The sequence below is a fragment of the Neocloeon triangulifer genome, unplaced genomic scaffold, assembly GCF_031216515.1.
Source record: "Neocloeon triangulifer isolate White Clay Creek 2 clone unplaced genomic scaffold, ASM3121651v1 ptg000002l, whole genome shotgun sequence".
NCBI lineage: Eukaryota > Metazoa > Arthropoda > Insecta > Ephemeroptera > Baetidae > Neocloeon > Neocloeon triangulifer.
In genome coordinates, this window is record NW_026775545.1 from 4,524,640 (window position 1) to 4,544,270 (window position 19,631).

Sequence of the window (19,631 nt, forward strand, 5' to 3'; positions counted from 1 at the left end):
ACTTGAACCACGTTTGTTATTGTTTTCATTCCAGTTTGATAAATTCTTCAGTCTGAATCCGGTCATAAAAGTTTTTACAAAGAATTTTTTTAAGAAAATACATACATCAGTTCGAATAATGGCGGATTGCTGAAACAAACACTTTTTGTTTAAGTTTTTAATTTGGCAGCACAATAAAGTAAGGTTGATTTATGTTGTACATTAATAAAAATTGAACAGTAATTAATTTCTTGATAATTTTCATAATTTTAATAAAAATAATTTATTCATTCAACAGCAGAACAGAAAAAATTTCAAAGTTTACTGAGACGTCCTAATGGCAGAAAGAGGAGCTTTTTTGACCTCAACAACCATCAGCCGACCGTCAATATTTGAGGTTTTGGCCCAAGAAAATTTGGCAAGCACAATTCATCCTGCTTTGAAGAGGATAGCCAATGTAATTTGTACAGCAAAAAATATTTTGCACATACTTGATTTTTTTTCTTCTCTAGTTTTTAGCAACTTCCAATCCAAACGCATATGGCTGGATACTCAAATGGTTTGACGAAGTTTACCTTGTTTTTAATTACTGCGTTCAGACACACTACTTAAGAAATTATGGTGATTTCTATTCAAATAATGCTTATTTATTACTTAAATAAATTCATTCCGTGTTCCTCCAGGAGCTTCCTTTGCTGAAACGTTTTATGGCTTAAAACGATCACCACTCAGCAAACCAACTGCAGCTTTTCTTTCGACTCGGCAAAAAAGTTTGTCTCTTATAGTGATTGTTCTTTTGGACTATGCCAAGAACAAATTGTCCATTGTTATCGAAGAGTGGAGGAACAACACAGACCCACATCCTATGAAGGTATAGGAAAAATAATTTTATTATTTTTTGCTTATATTTATTTTATTGCAGGCTTTATTTTTAAAACATTGGAGCCAGCTGCAATTGATCTGGAGAGTTGTCTCTTTTGCCAATTTGCTTTCATATATGAATGGAAAAACAGATTACCACACACCATTGTTACGATTTGCCGGAGTTGGTTTGCAAAACGCCGACGACGAAATTCCTCCTCGAGACGACAGCACATTGAGGTAATTATTCCAATTCATTTTTTTAGTAAAGTCTAGCAAGAGCAGATTTCTGTAGAATTAAAGAAAAAAATTATTAAAAATTATTTTCCATCAACAGCTTGTGGAAGAGAGGTGTTGCCCTAATCGGACCAGGCCTGGCAAGGTGCCTTGAAATCAGCGCCTTCACATTGCAATTTCTGCAGTGGTGGCACGGAGACGGAGGTCCTCGACCTCAGCTTTCGGCTCTTCCAGTGCCTTCTGCCCCTTCTGTTTGCTACAACATTTTACTTCTGAATTAGTTGTTTCTGATAATTTAATTTATAGTTGCTGCCCGGAGGACGAGAATATTCAGGGCTGTGTCCCCTTTGCTTAAAGCCATGGAACATCGAAACTGTTTTGCCAGTGTCTGGGTAAAAAGCTTTCGCACACAGCTGACAATTTACTATAAGAGAATTCATTTTTAGGTTTGTTTTCTGCTACAAGTGCATTTTTCAGCACTTAAAGGAGACTGGAAAATGCCCAGTAACAAATTACCCTGCGTCTACAGACGAGTTACTCAGAGTATATTCGACGAGAAGTCATTCAGGTTGAATAATTATTTAGGTGGAAAGTTTTAGCCGGGCCTTTCAATTGTGATGTTTTTGTTCACTTTGCTCTCTGAGCCTTAATAATTATGTTTTTTATTTAAATAAAAGTAAGCAAATTTTACATAGCTCAAAAGAGTTCATTTTATTTTGACGGAAATTTCAATAAAATAAATGCAATAAGAGATTTTCAGGAATGTTCATGCAGTACAAAACAGAAATAATAATAATTGCAAATGGATTCTGCATGCAGACTAATAAAATACGCAAGCTAATGATTGAAATATATATATAAATTCCGGAGCAAAAAAGAACACATTGATCAACACCATTTTATGATGAAGCTTGAAGTTAGGAATGCGGAGATTCAGGTTATAAGTTGCACTTCTTGAAAAATAATAATATCATCAAAGGTCATACTCTCCAACACTTTGTTCCAAGTACTCTCTGTAAAGTTGTTGCTAAGAGAAAATTTTCAATATTCAGAAAAACTTGTAAAATTATATGATCACTTACTCTCTTAGGAATTATCACTTCCTTAATGAATGTATTTGTATCCAGTAAGGCCTGTTTTGTTTTTCTCGGCAGTGTTGGTCTCCTGCCTGAGCACCACTTGGCAACAACCCCAAACACAATCGAACTGATGAGCAAAACTCCAAGAGTAGTTAATTTGCTGCCTGTTATTTAAAATGTTATTTTGAATAGGTCACACAGGATTCTCGAACATACCTTCCGGAATCATGGTCCACAGGAATTTGGCCGGAGTCAAAGCTAGCAGGACGTAATCACTTACAGCATTTCCCAAATTGGCTCTCAACGTCTTTTCAGAAACAAACTCAATCACAAGGTGGAGAATTAACAGAAGTGGCAGCAAAAAGGCAACACCAGAAAAGACGAGTCCTAAAATTAAGAATAGATCACAAACATTATAATTTGTATTTGTAAAACAAAAATTAAACCTCTTGTGGTTGCTTTCATGTTGTCTTTGCTGGCCGCATCATTCACCGCCAGCTTCTCTCTAGCCAGTTTCATAATTTTTTCGCAGTCTTTACCCAGGGTGTTCAAAGCGCTTTGAATAGTTTGGTTTATAGTTTTTTCTATCTCTCGGCAAGCGTCCTCAATCTGATTAACACATCTAGTTGGCTGGAGATTTTTGTATTTAGTAAAATTATTTAAAAAAAAAAAGGAGAGTAAAAATACTTTGTTACTGTCCGGAATGTAGATTGTGGGCATATCAAAACCCGTCTTGTTGAGGCCTGGTCGTTTGCATAGTTCTTGGACAATTTGCATCATAACCCTTGATGGCAATTAATTTAATTATTTTCTATCTAAAATTTTTATTTACTTTTGTCTGTCTGCTTCTGTGCCAGCATCATCAGCCTTTGAAAGGTAGAAGCGCATTTTTTCGGCGTGTTGGAAATTCATTTTTTCCACCAAAGACACTGTCCTGTTGCACAGAGCTTGGCCGATGGGGTCAAAGAAGACAAAAACCAAATCGGCCATTGACCCTGATCATTTAAAATTTAATTTGGAAAGAGGAAAATACTATGTGAAAATTTACCTAGCCAAAGAATGGCATCGTTGACATCAAAATGGTACTGCAAGGCTCCATCGACAAGGCCAGGCGTGTCCACAAAAGTCACCAGAGGAAATTTCTTTTGTTTTGATGTGGATATCTCAGTGGACAGGAAATCCACAACACCTATGGTAAAAATTGAGATAAACACAGGAAATAAAAATTAATTATTTATATATTGTGAATAGTTGCCTGAAGTTGTTGAAACTAGGACATTTAAAAAATGCAGCATTAAATTTATTTTTATTGTAGCCTTTAAATAAGTTGACCTTTATGTTGATGCAAATTATTTTCTGATTCAATTTTAAGTTTCGTACATATATACAAAAAAAAACTACCATAGGTCAAGAAAATATTGAAAATAACAATTTAGCTTTGAGTCATAATTTTTGTTTTTAATTTTCCGCACCTCAAAATTTAGCAGCAAAAATATAATTAATTTTATTGAAATATTTTATAATGACTTAAAAATAGAAATTAATTTCATGTTTTAAGTCTATTTAATATATAATTTATTTTTTTAGTCAAAAATCAAAATATAAAATGAAAGTGGAAATGAAGAGATCAGGCTTTTCCTTGTTGCAGAAATTGCTTTTTCATTTAAAAATCACAAATTGCTCACTTCTTTTTTATTTTAATTTAAAAAAGCAAACAATTTCTGCAACGAGAAAAAAGTCTGATCTCTTCATTTCCATGAGTGTCAACTTCTTCAAACAAAATAGAAAGAAAGATATAATAATTTTCCATATTGGGAAGCAGTTCAGAAGTTTGAAATTACGCCACAAAATAAACAGGGTTCTCAATTATTTGTGCTAAAAAATGTTCAGAAAATTTTAAATAGACACTGCAAATGATTTTCCTGAATCTTTAATATGAATGGAGATCATAACCGAAGTGAAATATTTTTTTCAATATTTAAATTCGATTTAAGCCAATTTAAATTTTCCAAAACATTTTTTAGCACAGGTTTTCAAGAAAAACTTGCAATTTTACAAATTTTCAAATAATAGTACAACACAAAATAAAATATAAGTAACAACAGAAAAAAGTACAAAAAGAACAGAAAACAATGAAGTCAATTAAAAAATGGTTGGCGTAGAGTGCATAGGTGTGTGTGTTTCTAGAGGTTAGGGTGCGTGTCAGTGTTGCCCTTCACAAGGCAGCTAGCGTTCAAAAGCGAGCTAAGCGCCCAGGGAGGAGCCGAACTTGACGCACTACTGTGAAAGAAATCCCACCACCACGTGGGTGCCATCCATCTACGCACATGCTGACTGAACGAGCGACTGAGAGCGACTGATACCAAGAGGCCCTCCGTGGACCTTTATATCTCGAGCAAGCAGGAAACTGCCGCCCGCCCGCCAGGCCCGGCACAGGAAAACCAAGAAACTCCCCTCGGCCACTTCCATGCCAAACGCTGGTCAGCCGACGGTTCGTTTTTAACCAAGTGCGCGTTTCAAGACCCAAAACAACAATCAGAAACCGCAGAGATTGTGAGCTCGGTAGCAGCGGCTGAGCGTATGCAAGATGTGATAAAGAACAAGATTGAGATTGCAGCCCAGAAAACGAACAAGCTCAAGCTTAGGGGGCGTAATTTCTTGCCGAGCGATAACAAATATACCACAAGCACCCGACTACATTTTACAATACTGTGATTAATTGGAAAACTGATTAATAATTAAAAATATATTCTGAACTCATAAAGGTTGGAAACCAATTAAAAATCTATTGATAGAGAAAAACAGAAGTTACAACCACCGATTATTATACATAAGAAAAAAGACTAATTGTAAATTAAATTAAAAAAGGGTTGTTATATTCTTACCTGGGATTCTGCTTAGAGGTTTAAGATGCGGATACAGGTGCAATGTGGCATTTCCCTAAAAATTTGATAAAAATTTTGTTAACGGCCAAAGGGCAAATACGGAAAAAAAAAACACTTGCCATCAAAGTCTCCCTCTTCTTTCCACTCGTGACAATTATGAAACCCTGTGTCTCAATTGCGACGCCAGTTCTTTGCACGTGCTCCTCAATATACCTGAAAAGCATAATATATAAATTCCTCATTTTATTTTCAATTTGCCAATTTAAAAAAAAAGTAATAAGAAAATCGTAGCTCTAGATTTCCCAATTTTGAAAGTTACGACGTTTTTCTGAAAAACTTAATTTTATAGAATAATTCGGTATAATTTATACTTTTTCAAATTTCCAGTGAGTTAACTTATTATTTTATTTTTTATATCGTTGGTGGTAGGGAAAAGTTATTTCAATCAACGTTAAAAGCTCAATCAACTTATAAAAAATTTATTTCATCATTTATTTGGCAAGTGATCCTGCAAAAAAGCGTTGTTAGTAATAGTGACCGGCTAAATCTTTTTCGTGGATCTGTAGATGTAATATAAAATTAATCTTTTTCTAAGTTTTTTAAATTATATAAAATTTATTATATTTTCCATTTTTAATTCTTCAGTTAAATAATTTTTACGATTATTAATTTTTAGCCAAAAAAAAATGTATGAAATCAATAGTTGGAAGCGTGACATCACGTTTGAGCGCGAAGGCAGTGACGGCGGGCGACACATGGCGCAGACATTTGTGCCAAATACAGTGCACAGGAAGTGGTGCTCGATAAAAACCAAAGGGTGTAGCTGCTTATGGGAAACTCGGCCTTTATCAACTTTGTAGAAGCCCAAACAAAATGCTCTCGACGGCTAATTAACATTTGGAGCTAGACGATTATCAGAGGAAAATGAATGTATACAACATCGAGAAAATAAATTATCAAGGAAAGCATGGTGGGACTGAAGGGAATGCCATTAAAATCTAAAATAATTATACACCATTTACTTGCAACAACAAATATATAATATATATTGATGAAATATGAATTAATTGGAAAAGTTGTTAAAAAGGCGAAAAAAGTCGAAACACATTTCTTGAGGTTTAGCGCGTTTCTTTATCTGCACAAAAACAACCCCACACACACACTTTTGCCCACATCTGGCCTCTTTTGTTAATTTAATCTTGAACACAGTCAAACTCACCAATTGATAAAGGAGGATTTTCCTGCCGAATGGTTGCCGATTAGCATCACGGTGACTTTCTTCCTCGGCGCCAGAAGTTTAAGTCCGAGCAGCTCTCCCAGCTTTATCAGACCTGCAACGAAGATGCGGCACCATGGAGAGACGCTATCCAAAGAAAAATAATTCCTCCCTCGCTCAAACTAAAGAAAGATCGCACACACATGTCCCCCAGCAGGAGCTGCAAACTTACATAAAAAGTGCGGACACGTGTGCCGCCGGCAACCGACCAGCGCGCCAAAATCAACAATTTTTCTTTTTATATTGTGTTGTACAAGTTTTTTAATTTGCCCTTCAAACGCTGAACCCTCTTGTCAAATTTTACTCCATAAAAATTTGAATGCAAAAATTATGTGAGGGTTTTCATAAATTCAAATTTTGGGATTTTTCAGTAAATAATATAATTCACCTCATGCAGTGCAGTGGTGGGTGAAGAGCCTTTTAGATTTTATATTTATTTATCAACTTGATTCTGACCATGAATCGTTTATAAGTTTTAGGGGAAAAAATGGAACTAAAATAATAACATTTAATTTTACTTCTACTATTGCATTTTTTAAAAAAATGGCTGGTCTTTTTCATTACTTAAAAAAAATTATAAACCTGAGACTCTTTCGACCAAAATAATTTACACCACCATTTCTCCTTTTTTTTAAATTCTGATTTTGGTTGCTTAATATTTCTGTTAAATGGTGTCATTCATTTGTACTTTAGAATAATCAAGTATATTATTTTGCTCTTCATCAACGTATTATTTACGCTAATCAATCGAGGGGCTGAATTTTACTTCCGCTCCCTTAACGCCCACTTTCTTGGAAGTCAATCAAAATCATCGGAATTAAATAGAATTGTTTAAAAATCACAATTTTAAATCTTGCTATTAAAAATCTTTGTTTTGTTTGTAGTTAAACCATAACTTAAAAACTGATACATTGAGAAAGTTAAAGGAAATCTTGATAAAACAGTCTAACGCAGGTCTGAAGCACACCATAATTTAAGGCCATCTATATATAATTCTGAATTATTAATTCATTATTCCTATTGAATAACCTTGATTTTGGCTTCAAAACATTATTTTCGTTAAATTTTTAGAAAGCTTACATGTTATGAATTCGAATTTGAATATTTTTTATTTTGCAACAAAAATATTTAGTTGCCATTTTTTCCATGTTAAACATAAAATTATACTCACACAAAATTCAAATTGAAACCAAAATAAACTTGATGATTGTTATGACTATAACTTTATGTTGAATTGGACGAACCAAGAAAAGTACGATAAAGGCTGTGGGGAAATATGATTTTTTTTTCTTGTTGCTATTTTCGAGGAATTCGGGCATAAAATTAAAAATCACAAACCTCTCTCAGGGTCCGTGTACATGGTGTGACATTCTTTCAGAATCCTCTCGTTGACGCTCAGGGTAACTTGCTCAGGTGAATTGACAGCCTGACGAGCCCTCGCGCCACTCTGACTCATTATTTTAGTGAAGTTGTCGAAATCTAAAACCACAAAATTATTTTGTTTTCAGTTTCTAGTAATATAATTTATAATCGTTTTTCTGCTTTTAAAAATTCTTTAAATTTAGTAATCGTTTTTGATAAAAGAGATATTGATGCTAAATTAATCATAAGTATATGAGAAGTAATTTTTATTATAAAAATTGAAAAAATTGGTTGTCGCAAAAAAAAAAGTCTTTTTGTGTTATTTTTCTAATTTATGTGCGTTGAAATTTAAGTTGTAAACACGCCAGGAACTACAAAACCTGTTATTTTTAATTTTCATTATCACTCGTGCTGAAGGCTGAAGTAAAAAATCATGGTTTGCGGTTTGGAAAATCCAACTTGTTGCTGCTGTGTGGCCTTTTTATCAAAATCGTACCCGGTTGGCAACAACGACGACCGGCTCGAAAATTACCACGATTTCCGAACGAAACTTTTCCAAAGTAAATGCAAATCTTAAGGGCAAACACCCGTGCTTCGAATTTCGGTAATCAACGAATTGAAAAGGACTGCTTAAGTCTGCTAATTAAATTACCTGTCAAAAATTTCCTTCAACGGCAACTCATCTGCTGCCGAAATAAAAACAATGCTCGGCTGCTCCAGCTGGCGGAAGATCCGCGCACCCGAAATGCGGGCGCGAAAAAATAATGTGTAAAAGGAAACGTGTAAAAAAAATATAATCGGCGAAAATATTTTAAAATTGTGTAATATTTTCATAATTATCCATTACTATTCTTGTTATTAAAAATTATAAGCGTTATTAAAATATTTTTCTAGTAAAATATGAGTATGATAAAATTTAGTATAATATTTTATATAATATAAAAAATACAGTTGATTGCGCAGGATAAAAAATAATAGTGGGGTCTCCATTCTCCATAAAAAACAGACAAAAATGTGTTCTCAATGGTAGATTTCCCACAAACCTTTAACGAAAATTTTGTATTTGAGTGGGAAAAATTTCAGGTACAAATTTTTCATCTAATATATTCAAAAATTGAAAATAGAAAATACCTCATGTTAGTTCTGCTTAAATTTTATAGTGAAAAAGTTAATTTATATTATTAAAAAGCAGTCATTAAAAATCAATCCTAATTTACAATTTTGCGAAATTTTGATTTAGTTAAAATTGATAAAAAAAAAACCATTAATGAAAAGTCGGCTTTAAATTCAAATCACACCATTTGAAATAAATAACTTTTGTTTTAGTTCTAGTAATTTTAAGTCTGTGAGCGACGGAGGGAGTTTTTATTTGTATCTGAAATTCAAGCAAAATCTTTGCTTGTCTGTTGTGGGGTGCCATTTTTTTCAGCAATGTATTCTTCCAATTTTTAATTACAATGTTTGCTCATTTAAACAGACATGCAACAAAAATATAAAGCTGGTTATTTTTCATATAAAAAAAAATGTAACAAAATAAAAACATCCAATATTTTAATATATAAAAGATCTTTTATAAAATCTTGCAATTAAACGAATAAAATTAAGATGGAAATTACTGCTATCATAGTCTCTTCTTGTTATTTTACCACTGTTACTCTATTATAATTTTTTTTTGCTACTTGCCATTTAGTAATATTTTGGAAATAATATTTTACATCTTATCATTTATAATGTCAACATTTTATTTCTCTTCGAGCTTAACAAAATAATAATCACAGTCTCTGCACTCTAATAAACTTGCACAAATTCGTTATATTAGTGTCCTCTCATATAATAATCAATTGCTGTCGAAAAAGCTGCAAAGCCTACCGCACCAAAAATTCCTGCCTTCAGCCCAGCTGCAAAGATAAAAATAATTTAGCTCGACAATTTCCTTATGTATTATTTTCATTTAAACTATCAGCACCTCTCAACCCCAACAAGCCGCCGGTGACTCCGCCGGCATACGTTCCATTTCTCCAATCGCTCTTTCCTCGATGCTGGAATAGGAGGAAAATTATCACCCTTTTTCTTGCGGATCCATTTCCGTTTTAGTCGATTAGGAAATGAGGAAAACTTAATATACCGTTTCTATGGTGCATTCGACTGCAGAAAACATAAGACCGATGAGTGCAAAATTCTTTGCATAACTCAGAGTGGACACCTTCAGATCTTTGAACACTTCCTTGGCCGTCTGCTGTTTTGCATCCTGTCCGGTGATGGTCGGGTTCACACTAGCCGAGAAAAGGCCAATAGCCGCCCCCAAACCGTAGCCTAAAATATAGTCATTTTGTCCAATTCGGCTTAAGAAAACTTATGAAATTTTTACCTAACACGCAGCTCATGCCTGACTTGAAGAAACAGCTCTCGAAAAAGCCTTCAACCATTTTTTCTTCGTTCGTTTTTATTGTGACTGGACCCATGTTGCGAGGAACGATGATGTTCTCCCGATACCTGGACAGTCCGCCCATCATGTACTGGACAACCTGGTCATATTCCTCGCTGCTGAAAATCTTGGACTTGGTTTCGGACATTCTGCCGAATGACCTGATTCAGAATAGAGGAGATAATTTGATTTTTTTAAGAAATAAAAGTGCAATTGTGTGACCAAAACAGCCCTCAATGCACTATTTACATCAAACATGCGACAAACCAATGTTGCCAACTTTATAGACAGCCGTAAAATTGATTTTTTTTGCGTTTTTTTGTAAGGGTAAAATCAGCATCCTTTTCCTTTGTGAATATTTATATTCAATTATGAACTATTATAATATTTAAATTTCACATAGAAAATCTTTTCAAATAGAACAACTTGCTGAGAATCTTTTTCACTAAATACATATTTAACGCAAAGCCTCTTTTGTAGCTTTTCATCGGTTCAATATAAATTGATATAATGGATAATATAGATCAACAATAAAAAGCCAAGTTATCTTCTTGTACAGTTTATTTTATCTTTTCATTTTGCTTTTCAGAGATAAAAACTACATAAACAAAAGAAGAGATTTGAAAGATTTTACAGAACATAGAGTTGGGGGCACTTTTCGCAATTGCAGGACATGTCGTTTGTGTTAATTTCTATTTCTTTTTTTCGTGGTGCACGACTTATTGAATATTTACATTGGATTGATTCACCATGATGCACCGTAACACTGATAGGAGGTAAATTAAAAATAAATCAATAAACTTTTGGATGGATTTATCCTGTTGATGTTTGACCCACCCAACACGAGGACTCGCAAGAGCTGCCAAATCATTTCAGGAAAAAATTACTATAAAAACACAAACAATAAATGTAAAGTTCCGCAAAGTAGTTCAAAAGACGTCCAATTGATTTTAAGTTACAACATACTTGAGCGTGACATTAAATAGAGTAACTAGTAACAAAAGGCCCAGGTGTTAAAAAAAGGTGAAATAATTTAACCCTCGAGAGTCCCCATTGTTTAAGTGAGCAAACCCAAGGGCGAGTTTGCTTGTCCATAGCAGACTAATCAAAGCTACTATGCTGTCCCTTTTTCAATTTGGTTTTCTGCTCGGCCTAGCAAGTGTCCGAGTAAGTTTCTTAAAGCAACACAACTCGTAGAGCAAGATTTCAGATTTTTTACTGCAGCTGGTCTATACATTTTTTTTTTTTTGAAATTTTAGTAGAAACAAACCAATTTGATTCTATATCAAATTTTTCCACAGCCGCCCGATTTCGCCCAGCTGGCTGTTTGTTCTTTTTTACCCCAACAAAATTGTGCTTACAATACGTAATAATTCGGTTATTTGAGGTTTAAGTTGAGCTTCCATTTTTTTTTTTACAGTAATCTTTTTTCCAACAGAGACAAGCGCAAGACACGAAGTAGAAGAAGTGCTGCCAGAATTACATACGTATAGTAGAATGATGATTACAGGGGTTGGTTTTTCGATTTTTGGTTTCTTTTTACTTGCTTTCTTTTATGTTCTAAACTTGGATAACTTAACATAATAATTCCTTTTTACGCCAAACTGGCTGATCTGATGTAAACATTCATTCCCACCTTAAGATTAAGAAATTGCATGAACATTAATTAAATCGTGTTTATGTGATTGTGATGACGATGGAAACAGAAAAGAATTACCTCACCAAATAATTAAATATTTTTTATCTAGTACGACATTAAAGGTGTTTCAGGTCAGTCCTGAAAAACGTCCTTGGCAATGCGGCTGGGCGCCAAAACAAAAAGGTCAGGCCAATGAGATGTTTATTCAAACAGTGCTAGTTCAGTGCCCCCTGAGCGGAGTGCTCCGCTCTAGTATCACAGTTCTTTGGAGGCGACCGGCCAACATTGCGTAAATGGACGCCAATCGTAATTGACCAAAACAGGTTTTTTAACATAAAATTAATTCGATAATAAGTAAATTGTTACAAAATGAAATGCTTTTCTCTCTCTTTACACATTTTTACATATCAACTGGGTGGTTTTTTGTATGTTTGTTTGTTTGGCTGCAGTTTATTTTGTCTGTTTTTAATATTAACTATGTTTTCCTCTCTTCGACTTGCAGGAGAAATGCTCAGTCACGAAAACAATATTTTCTTTTTACATTCGCAAACGTTTCTCTTGGGTGTGGGGTGGTGTATGCGTTACTTGGTGAGATTGGATCAGAGATCTCTTTTCAGATGGTCGTAATGTGGGAGATAAAAAATAAATTCGCGTTCAACTCGAATCTTCTCACTTCTTCTTTGCTTTATTGGTGGCGCCTCTCGGTGGTGTGACTGGCCTGCCAGTGTTGAGGCCTCCGTAAGTGAATTTCCGCTTGTCAGCAGGCTAAAATTGAATTTTCAGAGAGCAAATAAATAAATCATAAACTAAACTCATGAGAGAAAAGAGAAAGATGATTGTGAACTATCTAAGACCTCCAAGTTTCTTGAAAGAGTCTATAACTATTTTTTTCTTTCTTCGAAAATAATGCATGGAAACATTTATTTATACTAAAATAAAGTTAGTTTCAGACATTCATGCATTTTATTTAAAAAATTGTTTTGATTTGGTTTGAGTAGCTACTTTACTTGCAGGGGCAAAAAATATCAAAATCAAGCAGTTAGTTACAGCTGGGACAAAAACAGGTTTGAGCAAAAAATATTGGTTAATTAAAATCAGTCAAAAATCAAAACGAAAGTCAATGTGGCACACCATTCAGTCCTATCGATCCATTGACCTCCACAAACATATTAGTGTCAGGTGTCAAAAACAGAGTTGCATCATTATGGAGTGCCATATCTTGGCAGGTCTCAGAAAAATTTGAAAAAACAAAGTGAAAATAAAATTAATGGCAGGATTGAGGGAAGTGGTAGGGTGGTTTTATTTTCAGGTAACATTAGGATGAAGTAAAGCTAAAACGGTGATGACCATGAGGACGGGGCTAGAAAAAATGAAAGAGGAGAGCAATCATAGGCAACAGTGAACTACAGGCGCAGAATGTCAGACGACTCACCTTGAGAATCTGGAAGGAGCACATTAATGTCTCGTCGACGGACATCATTGCACCGGCATTGTCAAACTCGCCGCAGTAGTTGGGAGCCGAAAACAGAGTGACCAACTGCCGCTTAGCAAAAAATTCATAACCATCTTCCACAACCTGTAGAAAAATACAAATTCAAAGTTATTTTCTGCATACATATCGAGTGGTAAAGGTTATCAGTCGGATGTTCAAGAAGGGTGTGGGGTGTGATGACCTTCGCAGTTGGTCTTTAGCATGAATAACATTCATTGATGGCATAAAATGTATTGAACAGGGAGATAATTAAAAAAAAAGTATAGGAAATGTTCAAGCCAACGTTCACCCCCTTGTCAAATACAGACAAGGAGAAATTAACACATTTGCTCATAATTAATCTTCGAGGGTTGTCCACAAATAGGCAGATGGTATTCTGACTACTTTCTACTTTCCTCGCAACAATTTTCTTTGTAGTTTGAAATTTATTAGTGAAGAGAAAAAAATGTATTGAATTATAAGTACCTGATGTGCTCTGCAGATGAGGTCAAAGTCATGTTTGTGAAGGAATTTGCCAACAACCTCAGCGCCAAACGTGAAGCTAACGCCTCTGTCGTTCTCTCCCCAGCCCATGGTGTCCTTGTCGGGGTCAGACCAAAGCAGATCGCAAAGGAGGCCCTGGTCGGGCACGTCTGTTGGTCGCATGATGCGGCGAATCTGCTCCATGCTCTGCAGGTCGGGGCTGAGGCCGCCGTGGCAGCAAAAGATCTTCTCGTCGACAATGGCGGCTACGGGCAGACAGTTGAAGCAGTCGGTGAACGTTTTCCAGAGCTTGATGTTGTAGCGACGCTTGCACTCGTCATAGAAGCCGTATATCCTATTGATGGAGGCGCACTCGTGGTTGCCACGCAGCAGGAAAAAGTTCTCAGGGTACTTAATCTTGTAGGCCAGCAGCAGACAGATGGTCTCGAGACTCTGCTTCCCTCGGTCGACGTAGTCGCCGAGGAAGAGGTAATTCGACTCGGGTGGGAAACCTCCGTACTCGAAAAGACGCAGCAGGTCATAGTACTGGCCGTGAATGTCACCTGGAAATTGAAAAGTTCAAAAAATTAGTAAAATTTTGTTTTTCATCGCATATAAGAAGAATTTTCTTAAAAAAAATTGTAAATCAATTGGCAAAATTTGGATGTCTGGGGGTTGAGAGGAAAAGCTTTTGAAGATAATTTTTTGAAATAAAAATGAATTTTCATCATTATTGATCGCAATTTGCTGAGCAAAAAATATAAATAATAAAATTTGAACTGTGATTGGAGATGTGCAAAATTAGCCCAAAGTACTTTGACTCAATGACAAATTTAGGTTTTGTAATCTGCAAGGTGCACTCTGACGACCTACTTCTTTCAAAGAGCTTGAAAACAAAAACGCAGCACTGCGTCTCACAATCAGTCAGATTATTTGCGCACCTCAAGATCCGAGCTACACCAGAATGGGTTCCAATTTCATAATCTTATCTGCTCGACGGACTTCAACTGACTTTTATTTGCAAGTCAGATTATCGAATGAGAACTGCGAGTCTTGCTTATTCGCAAGGAAAAGCGGCTTAGGAAGTCTCGCGTGTCGACATTCAAGCGGGGAAAACTCAGCAGAATTTTCCGTTTGAAATGCAGTATGCACAATATGCAAAAAGTGCACGTATGACGCATTCGAAGTGGGCGTCGGACCGACTAGATGCACCGTTTGGCTTCAGTGCAGAACGAAGAGGCGGAAAATGCAGCCCGCTCGCCTGCTCAATTTCACGCGAATCAATAGCGTGACTATCGATGAGTCTGAGTAAAAATAGCAGCCGGGCGGCCAACGGCGGGTGGTTGGGTTTGTTTCATCAATGATAATGACGAACGCGCGCGCCCTCGACGCGTGTCCCGATTGACATGAATAATGGGAGAACCGAAATTGATATTGATACGAGCTGGTTGTTAGAATGAATGCGATGTTATTTTTATTTATCATCAGAACGAGGGCCACAAACGTGTTCCACCATACAGTTTTCTGGAAGGAAACGATCTCTTGGGCTTTTGAAGCAAAGCTATTTGAATATTTAGCCACAAAAATAGATTTGATTATTTAAAAAAAATAATAATAAAGATAAATATATAACTAATATTTTCCATTTCATGTAATTTTTTCACTGTTGAATTAAATAAATTACTTTATCAGGTTATTGACTGGACTTTGGTTTGCTTAATCATTTTTCTAGAAATTGCAAGTCGTTTCCTTACACGCTAAGAAATATTACATTTCTTGAAACCAAGGGTAATCCCGCTTGTATCTGCAAAAACCACACCAGCCGCAGAAAACTTATCCGATAAAATGGCAAAACCTACGAGCGTGAGTGATTAATTAATTAGATCACACTTAATGAGACTACCGAGGGCGCGCAGATGATAAATAGACAGCGTCCCAGCAGTCAGTCAACATATGCATTCCGTATTAAAATGAGGCGTACGTGCGTCCGACCGAAATACCACAGACGTGGACCGCAACCGAGCTACCCCAGAGTGACACAAATGCCACTCATCCTCGGCCCAAGGACGTCCAAAGATGAAGCAGACCGAGAATAAACAAAAATTGGAAATCTGAAACGTTGATTGATCGAGTGATTTCATTATTTGACCGAGAAAGATAATTACGCACAAACACAAAGTGATTTTGCAGAGTGCCCTTGTCGCGGCAGCAACAATGAAATTATTAATCATTCAAAGCGTGCATTTCGAAATGAACAGATAACTGGCTGATCGTCACTGACGCTACCAATAAAAATCAATACGTGTGCATACGGATGATTCAGTGTCAGGGTCAGTCAGTCGCCGGCCTGTCGGTCGCGAAAGGGGTATTGAGCCAAAGTGTGTGCACTCGCATTGCTAATCGCGCACAATAAAATCAACCGTCCCGCAGTAATAATAATATTAATAGGCATGGCGACAAAAGTATTGACTTGACAAGGCGATTGTAATTTCAGTCAGGAGTCAAATTTTAGGTGGCCTTGATTTTGAAATGAGCAGAAAAGATGAAAAACAAACTGGCGAGATAAATCTAAAATGAGGTGCTATCAGATTTAAATTATTACTTAAATAAATAGCTTTAGATTTTTTTTAAGGTTTACTTGCATCAAAATTGAATGAAAAGCAAAGAAGGATTTTATGAGAGAATAAAGAATATAAACGTTAATCGTAAAACTTAAAATAAACTGTTTCTAGTTGGTAAGCAAAACAATTTCTTAGGCTCAAAATCCAGAGAATGTATTTTCCTAGAACAAATAAATAGACTCCTCTGCTTAATTATCGTAACTAACAAGCAGTTGACAAATATTCATTTCAAAACAAAAATATTTTTCTCTTCAAAAGCGGTCCAAAGTCAAAGCATCTCGTGTAAGAAAAAAATTGGGTTATCGGTCGGGATTTATTTTAGTGTCCCTTGGAAACGCCACGGCAAAGAGGACTTCCCATGTTTAGAGCTAACTTGGCATGTAGTTTGCAAATAATCGTCGACATGCGTCCTCGCGAGTCAAAATGAAGCTTTAGCGGCGAATCGCTAATCACGAGAGCGTTGCGATTGTATTTTTCTACGTCGCCGGCGGTCCCTTGCTAATAAAAGGAACAAACACACGACTCTCGGGCAAACACTCGACTTCCACGAGGAAATTAAAATGCGGCGTGATGACACCGCGCGCAAATAATCGACCGTGTGTGTTTTAGCGCGTTGCTATTTGCACGGCCGACCAAGATTAGGCTGTTTGCCGAGGGCGGAATTTTTTTCTGCTCCCGAATGAGGTGCGCGAGAGCCGCGAATTTTGAGACGAAAGAAGCGGCCGGACGAGTTTGCTTTAATCCTCTTTTCGCCAGCAGTGTCGGTCGCAGTGAGTGGGCCAAGGCTGCAGGTCTGGTCGGCGCACAAGGTCAGAGCTTTGACCTCTGCTCGACACCTGTTTCAAAAAGCAACGCGAATCGCGATTGATCGTGCAGATCAAATTATGGGTTTTGCGATTCCTTGAAAAACAGGCTTGTACAAATCAAAGAGTTGTTAAAAATGCCCATTAATATTTTATCCAAGGTGTTAACATTGATATTGCAAAATAAATCAATATGATCACAGGCAAAATTAGTTCAATATAATATTGCTGAATAAAAAAAGGAAAATCATTCCAAATGAAGGTATAATATCAAAGCGAATTTGTATTATAAAATTAAAAATAGAAAAATGACTTCCTAGTTTAGATTTAAGCAATCCATATCAAGGTCAATATTTGAATGATCTTACTTTGTTATAATTTTTTTTTATCATAGTACATACCGTATAGTTAAATTGGGCAACCTAATTTTGAAATACATATCGTGCTGTAGGACGCATTATTTTCCACTTGATTTCCATAACACGGCGCTTAATTTTCCCTTCCTTTGAATAATTCATTTGACCGGAAAAAGCGACACCAAAGAGTCTGCGGCGCACGCCAGCCAACCCTCGCTGTGTTCAAAGAACAAAAAACAGAGGTTGCGGTTTCCTTGGTATGGATTGTTATTTTTTTCCAGACTTTCGCAAGCGAAAATTTGCCTATGGGCGTGTTCACGTGTTGTCGTTGTTTTTCTTTCGCGTCATTGACGCCTCAAACAAGTGGAAAAAAAACTGCAACTGGCGCGGCTTATCAGAAAAGCTGCCAAACATACGGTGTCTCAGCCAGCTAGACGCAGATTCGGTTTTGAATCAATGCCACTTGCTGTCTGATAACACAAAGGCACGCCTGCCGTGAATATTCAACAAGCTGACAATCCAAACAGCAGCCATTTCGGCTTACACGAATAACATTAACTCTTGAACATGTAGGTAGAGAAATAAAAATAACATCAAAAAAGGATTTGAAAAGAAAATTCTGTTAAAAATACATTTAAAAAAGATAGCGTCAAGAACTATGAACCAACCAGACAATTTTTTCTTTGCAAAAATTTTAAATTAATTTAATTGAAGAAACAATGGCCATCATAAAAGTTGCTGATGAAAAAATTAAAATTTCAATGGAATAACACAAAAATTTTGCAGAAATTTATAAAAATATAAATCATTCAAATGCAGGAAATTTAAAACCCTGAGCAAATTTCCTCATTCCAAGAGCTGTCAACCGCGTTTTTTATCTTAGCAAATAATTATTCATGACTACCAAGTGGTTGTAAATCATTTTGTTTGTTCTGGCTGCTATTCATTTGCTTCCCTTGCAACAGTTATTAATTTTCTTTTCTCTTGCAAGTGTACTTGAAAAATGCCTCGGCAAATCGAGATTAATTTGCTTTTTTAATTTACGGACGGCTTGAAATTTACATAATGCATGTATCTTTTACACAAGAGACACCCAAGAAAATGATTATTTAGTAACATTTTTTTAGTCGCAAAAAAATTTATCAAGTTGCGTGAAGGTCGATCACAACGACACAACAGACGCTGCAAATATACAATTAAAAACAACCTTTAATTTCCATTAAAAAAGCTACTTAACTATAACGAATAAGTCGAAACTCAGGGAAATTTTCAAGAACGAGTTAAATAAGCGCCATTGGTGCCACTCCCATGGGAAAGCAAAGTCGGCGAAAATAAAACGCAAAAGCAATGCAACTTACCGCATATTTTGAGAGGTGCTTCTAATTCTAAGAGGATGGGCTGGGACAGGAAAATTTCTCGTGACTTCAAGCAAAGTCCTCTGATTTCAGCCTCTGTCAACTGGACATTTTTACCAGGGCGAGCTCCTCGCACTGAAAAATAAGATTTCCGTGTTAGAATACGGCGATTATTTTTATTATAAATCATTCAATAGTAGTTGAAATGTAAAAACCGGCTTGGAGAATTTGAAAAATTTGCTAATAATGTGCGCAACTACCGAAATTGACAGAATTTGTATACAATTGTATTTTGCATTACAATGGGCTATGTCAACGCACTTGTTTATTTACATTCGACCCCAGCACCTTCTTGCAATAAAAGTCCGCCGTTTTCGGCGGGATTTCAACGCCGACGATTCGAATTTAAGCTTCGTGGCTTCAAATTTGACCGTCTGACGGCGGAAATGCCGAAAACGATTGAGTTTAGTAAACACTAATACGTTATTACGGCTCGGTTCGTTCTCCGGTCTTACCTTCCAAAAGTCGACCTATTATGTTGTCGATGTTCAATTTATCCGTTTCGGCCATTCTCTTCGGTTAGTACAGATTGTATTTATCTGTCGCAAGAGTGTCTAGGACGTCCGATGATCGTGGTATAAGTGGATTTAAAAATGTTTTTAGTTAGAGGCGTCTTCTCTATGTCCCTACTTGAAAATGGCAGCTTTTGACAGAGCCGAGCGTGACGTCATTCGCCTGTGTAACGACTCCCACCACCAGAGTCAAAATGACTCACTTTACACACAAATTGACATCACTT

General features: G+C 36.1%; 4 protein-coding genes across 5 annotated transcripts; 1 reads left to right on the forward strand and 3 right to left on the reverse strand.

Annotated features, from left to right (window-relative positions):
• Positions 1-2: 2 nt before the first annotated feature.
• On the forward strand, positions 3-1,773 carry LOC132205359 (peroxisome assembly protein 12). Of its 2 annotated transcripts, none has more exons than XM_059634360.1 (8): positions 3-178; positions 281-436; positions 492-600; positions 663-850; positions 902-1,080; positions 1,178-1,328; positions 1,384-1,469; positions 1,524-1,773. In XM_059634360.1, the coding sequence occupies exons 2-8, from the start codon at positions 317-319 to the stop codon at positions 1,648-1,650; spliced, it is 960 nt and encodes a 319-aa protein (XP_059490343.1). In that variant the 5' UTR covers positions 3-178; positions 281-316; the 3' UTR covers positions 1,651-1,773. The 2 variants fall into 2 exon arrangements, with proteins under 2 accessions (XP_059490343.1, XP_059490342.1); XM_059634359.1 differs by having other exon boundaries at positions 4-178; positions 278-436.
• Positions 1,769-8,406, reverse strand: LOC132205358 (uncharacterized). Its single transcript, XM_059634358.1, has 12 exons — positions 8,332-8,406; positions 7,656-7,796; positions 6,261-6,372; positions 5,161-5,254; positions 5,042-5,096; positions 3,205-3,345; positions 2,989-3,151; positions 2,844-2,940; positions 2,603-2,786; positions 2,373-2,543; positions 2,160-2,320; positions 1,769-2,104 (listed from the first exon to the last, which is right to left on the reverse strand). Exons 2-12 carry the CDS (start codon positions 7,771-7,773, stop codon positions 2,051-2,053), a joined length of 1,350 nt encoding a protein of 449 aa, XP_059490341.1. The 5' UTR covers positions 7,774-7,796; positions 8,332-8,406; the 3' UTR covers positions 1,769-2,050.
• A 906-nt stretch (positions 8,407-9,312) lies between these two features.
• Positions 9,313-10,372, reverse strand: LOC132202783 (mitochondrial import inner membrane translocase subunit Tim22). The gene is made up of 4 exons (XM_059629964.1): positions 10,048-10,372; positions 9,805-9,992; positions 9,646-9,718; positions 9,313-9,577 (listed from the first exon to the last, which is right to left on the reverse strand). The coding sequence occupies exons 1-4, from the start codon at positions 10,250-10,252 to the stop codon at positions 9,495-9,497; spliced, it is 549 nt and encodes a 182-aa protein (XP_059485947.1). The 5' UTR covers positions 10,253-10,372; the 3' UTR covers positions 9,313-9,494.
• A 1,119-nt stretch (positions 10,373-11,491) lies between these two features.
• Positions 11,492-19,557, reverse strand: LOC132202775 (serine/threonine-protein phosphatase alpha-2 isoform). The gene is made up of 5 exons (XM_059629950.1): positions 19,348-19,557; positions 18,836-18,967; positions 13,701-14,260; positions 13,176-13,319; positions 11,492-12,508 (listed from the first exon to the last, which is right to left on the reverse strand). The coding sequence occupies exons 1-5, from the start codon at positions 19,400-19,402 to the stop codon at positions 12,413-12,415; spliced, it is 987 nt and encodes a 328-aa protein (XP_059485933.1). The 5' UTR covers positions 19,403-19,557; the 3' UTR covers positions 11,492-12,412.
• Between the last annotated feature and the right edge of the window lie 74 nt (positions 19,558-19,631).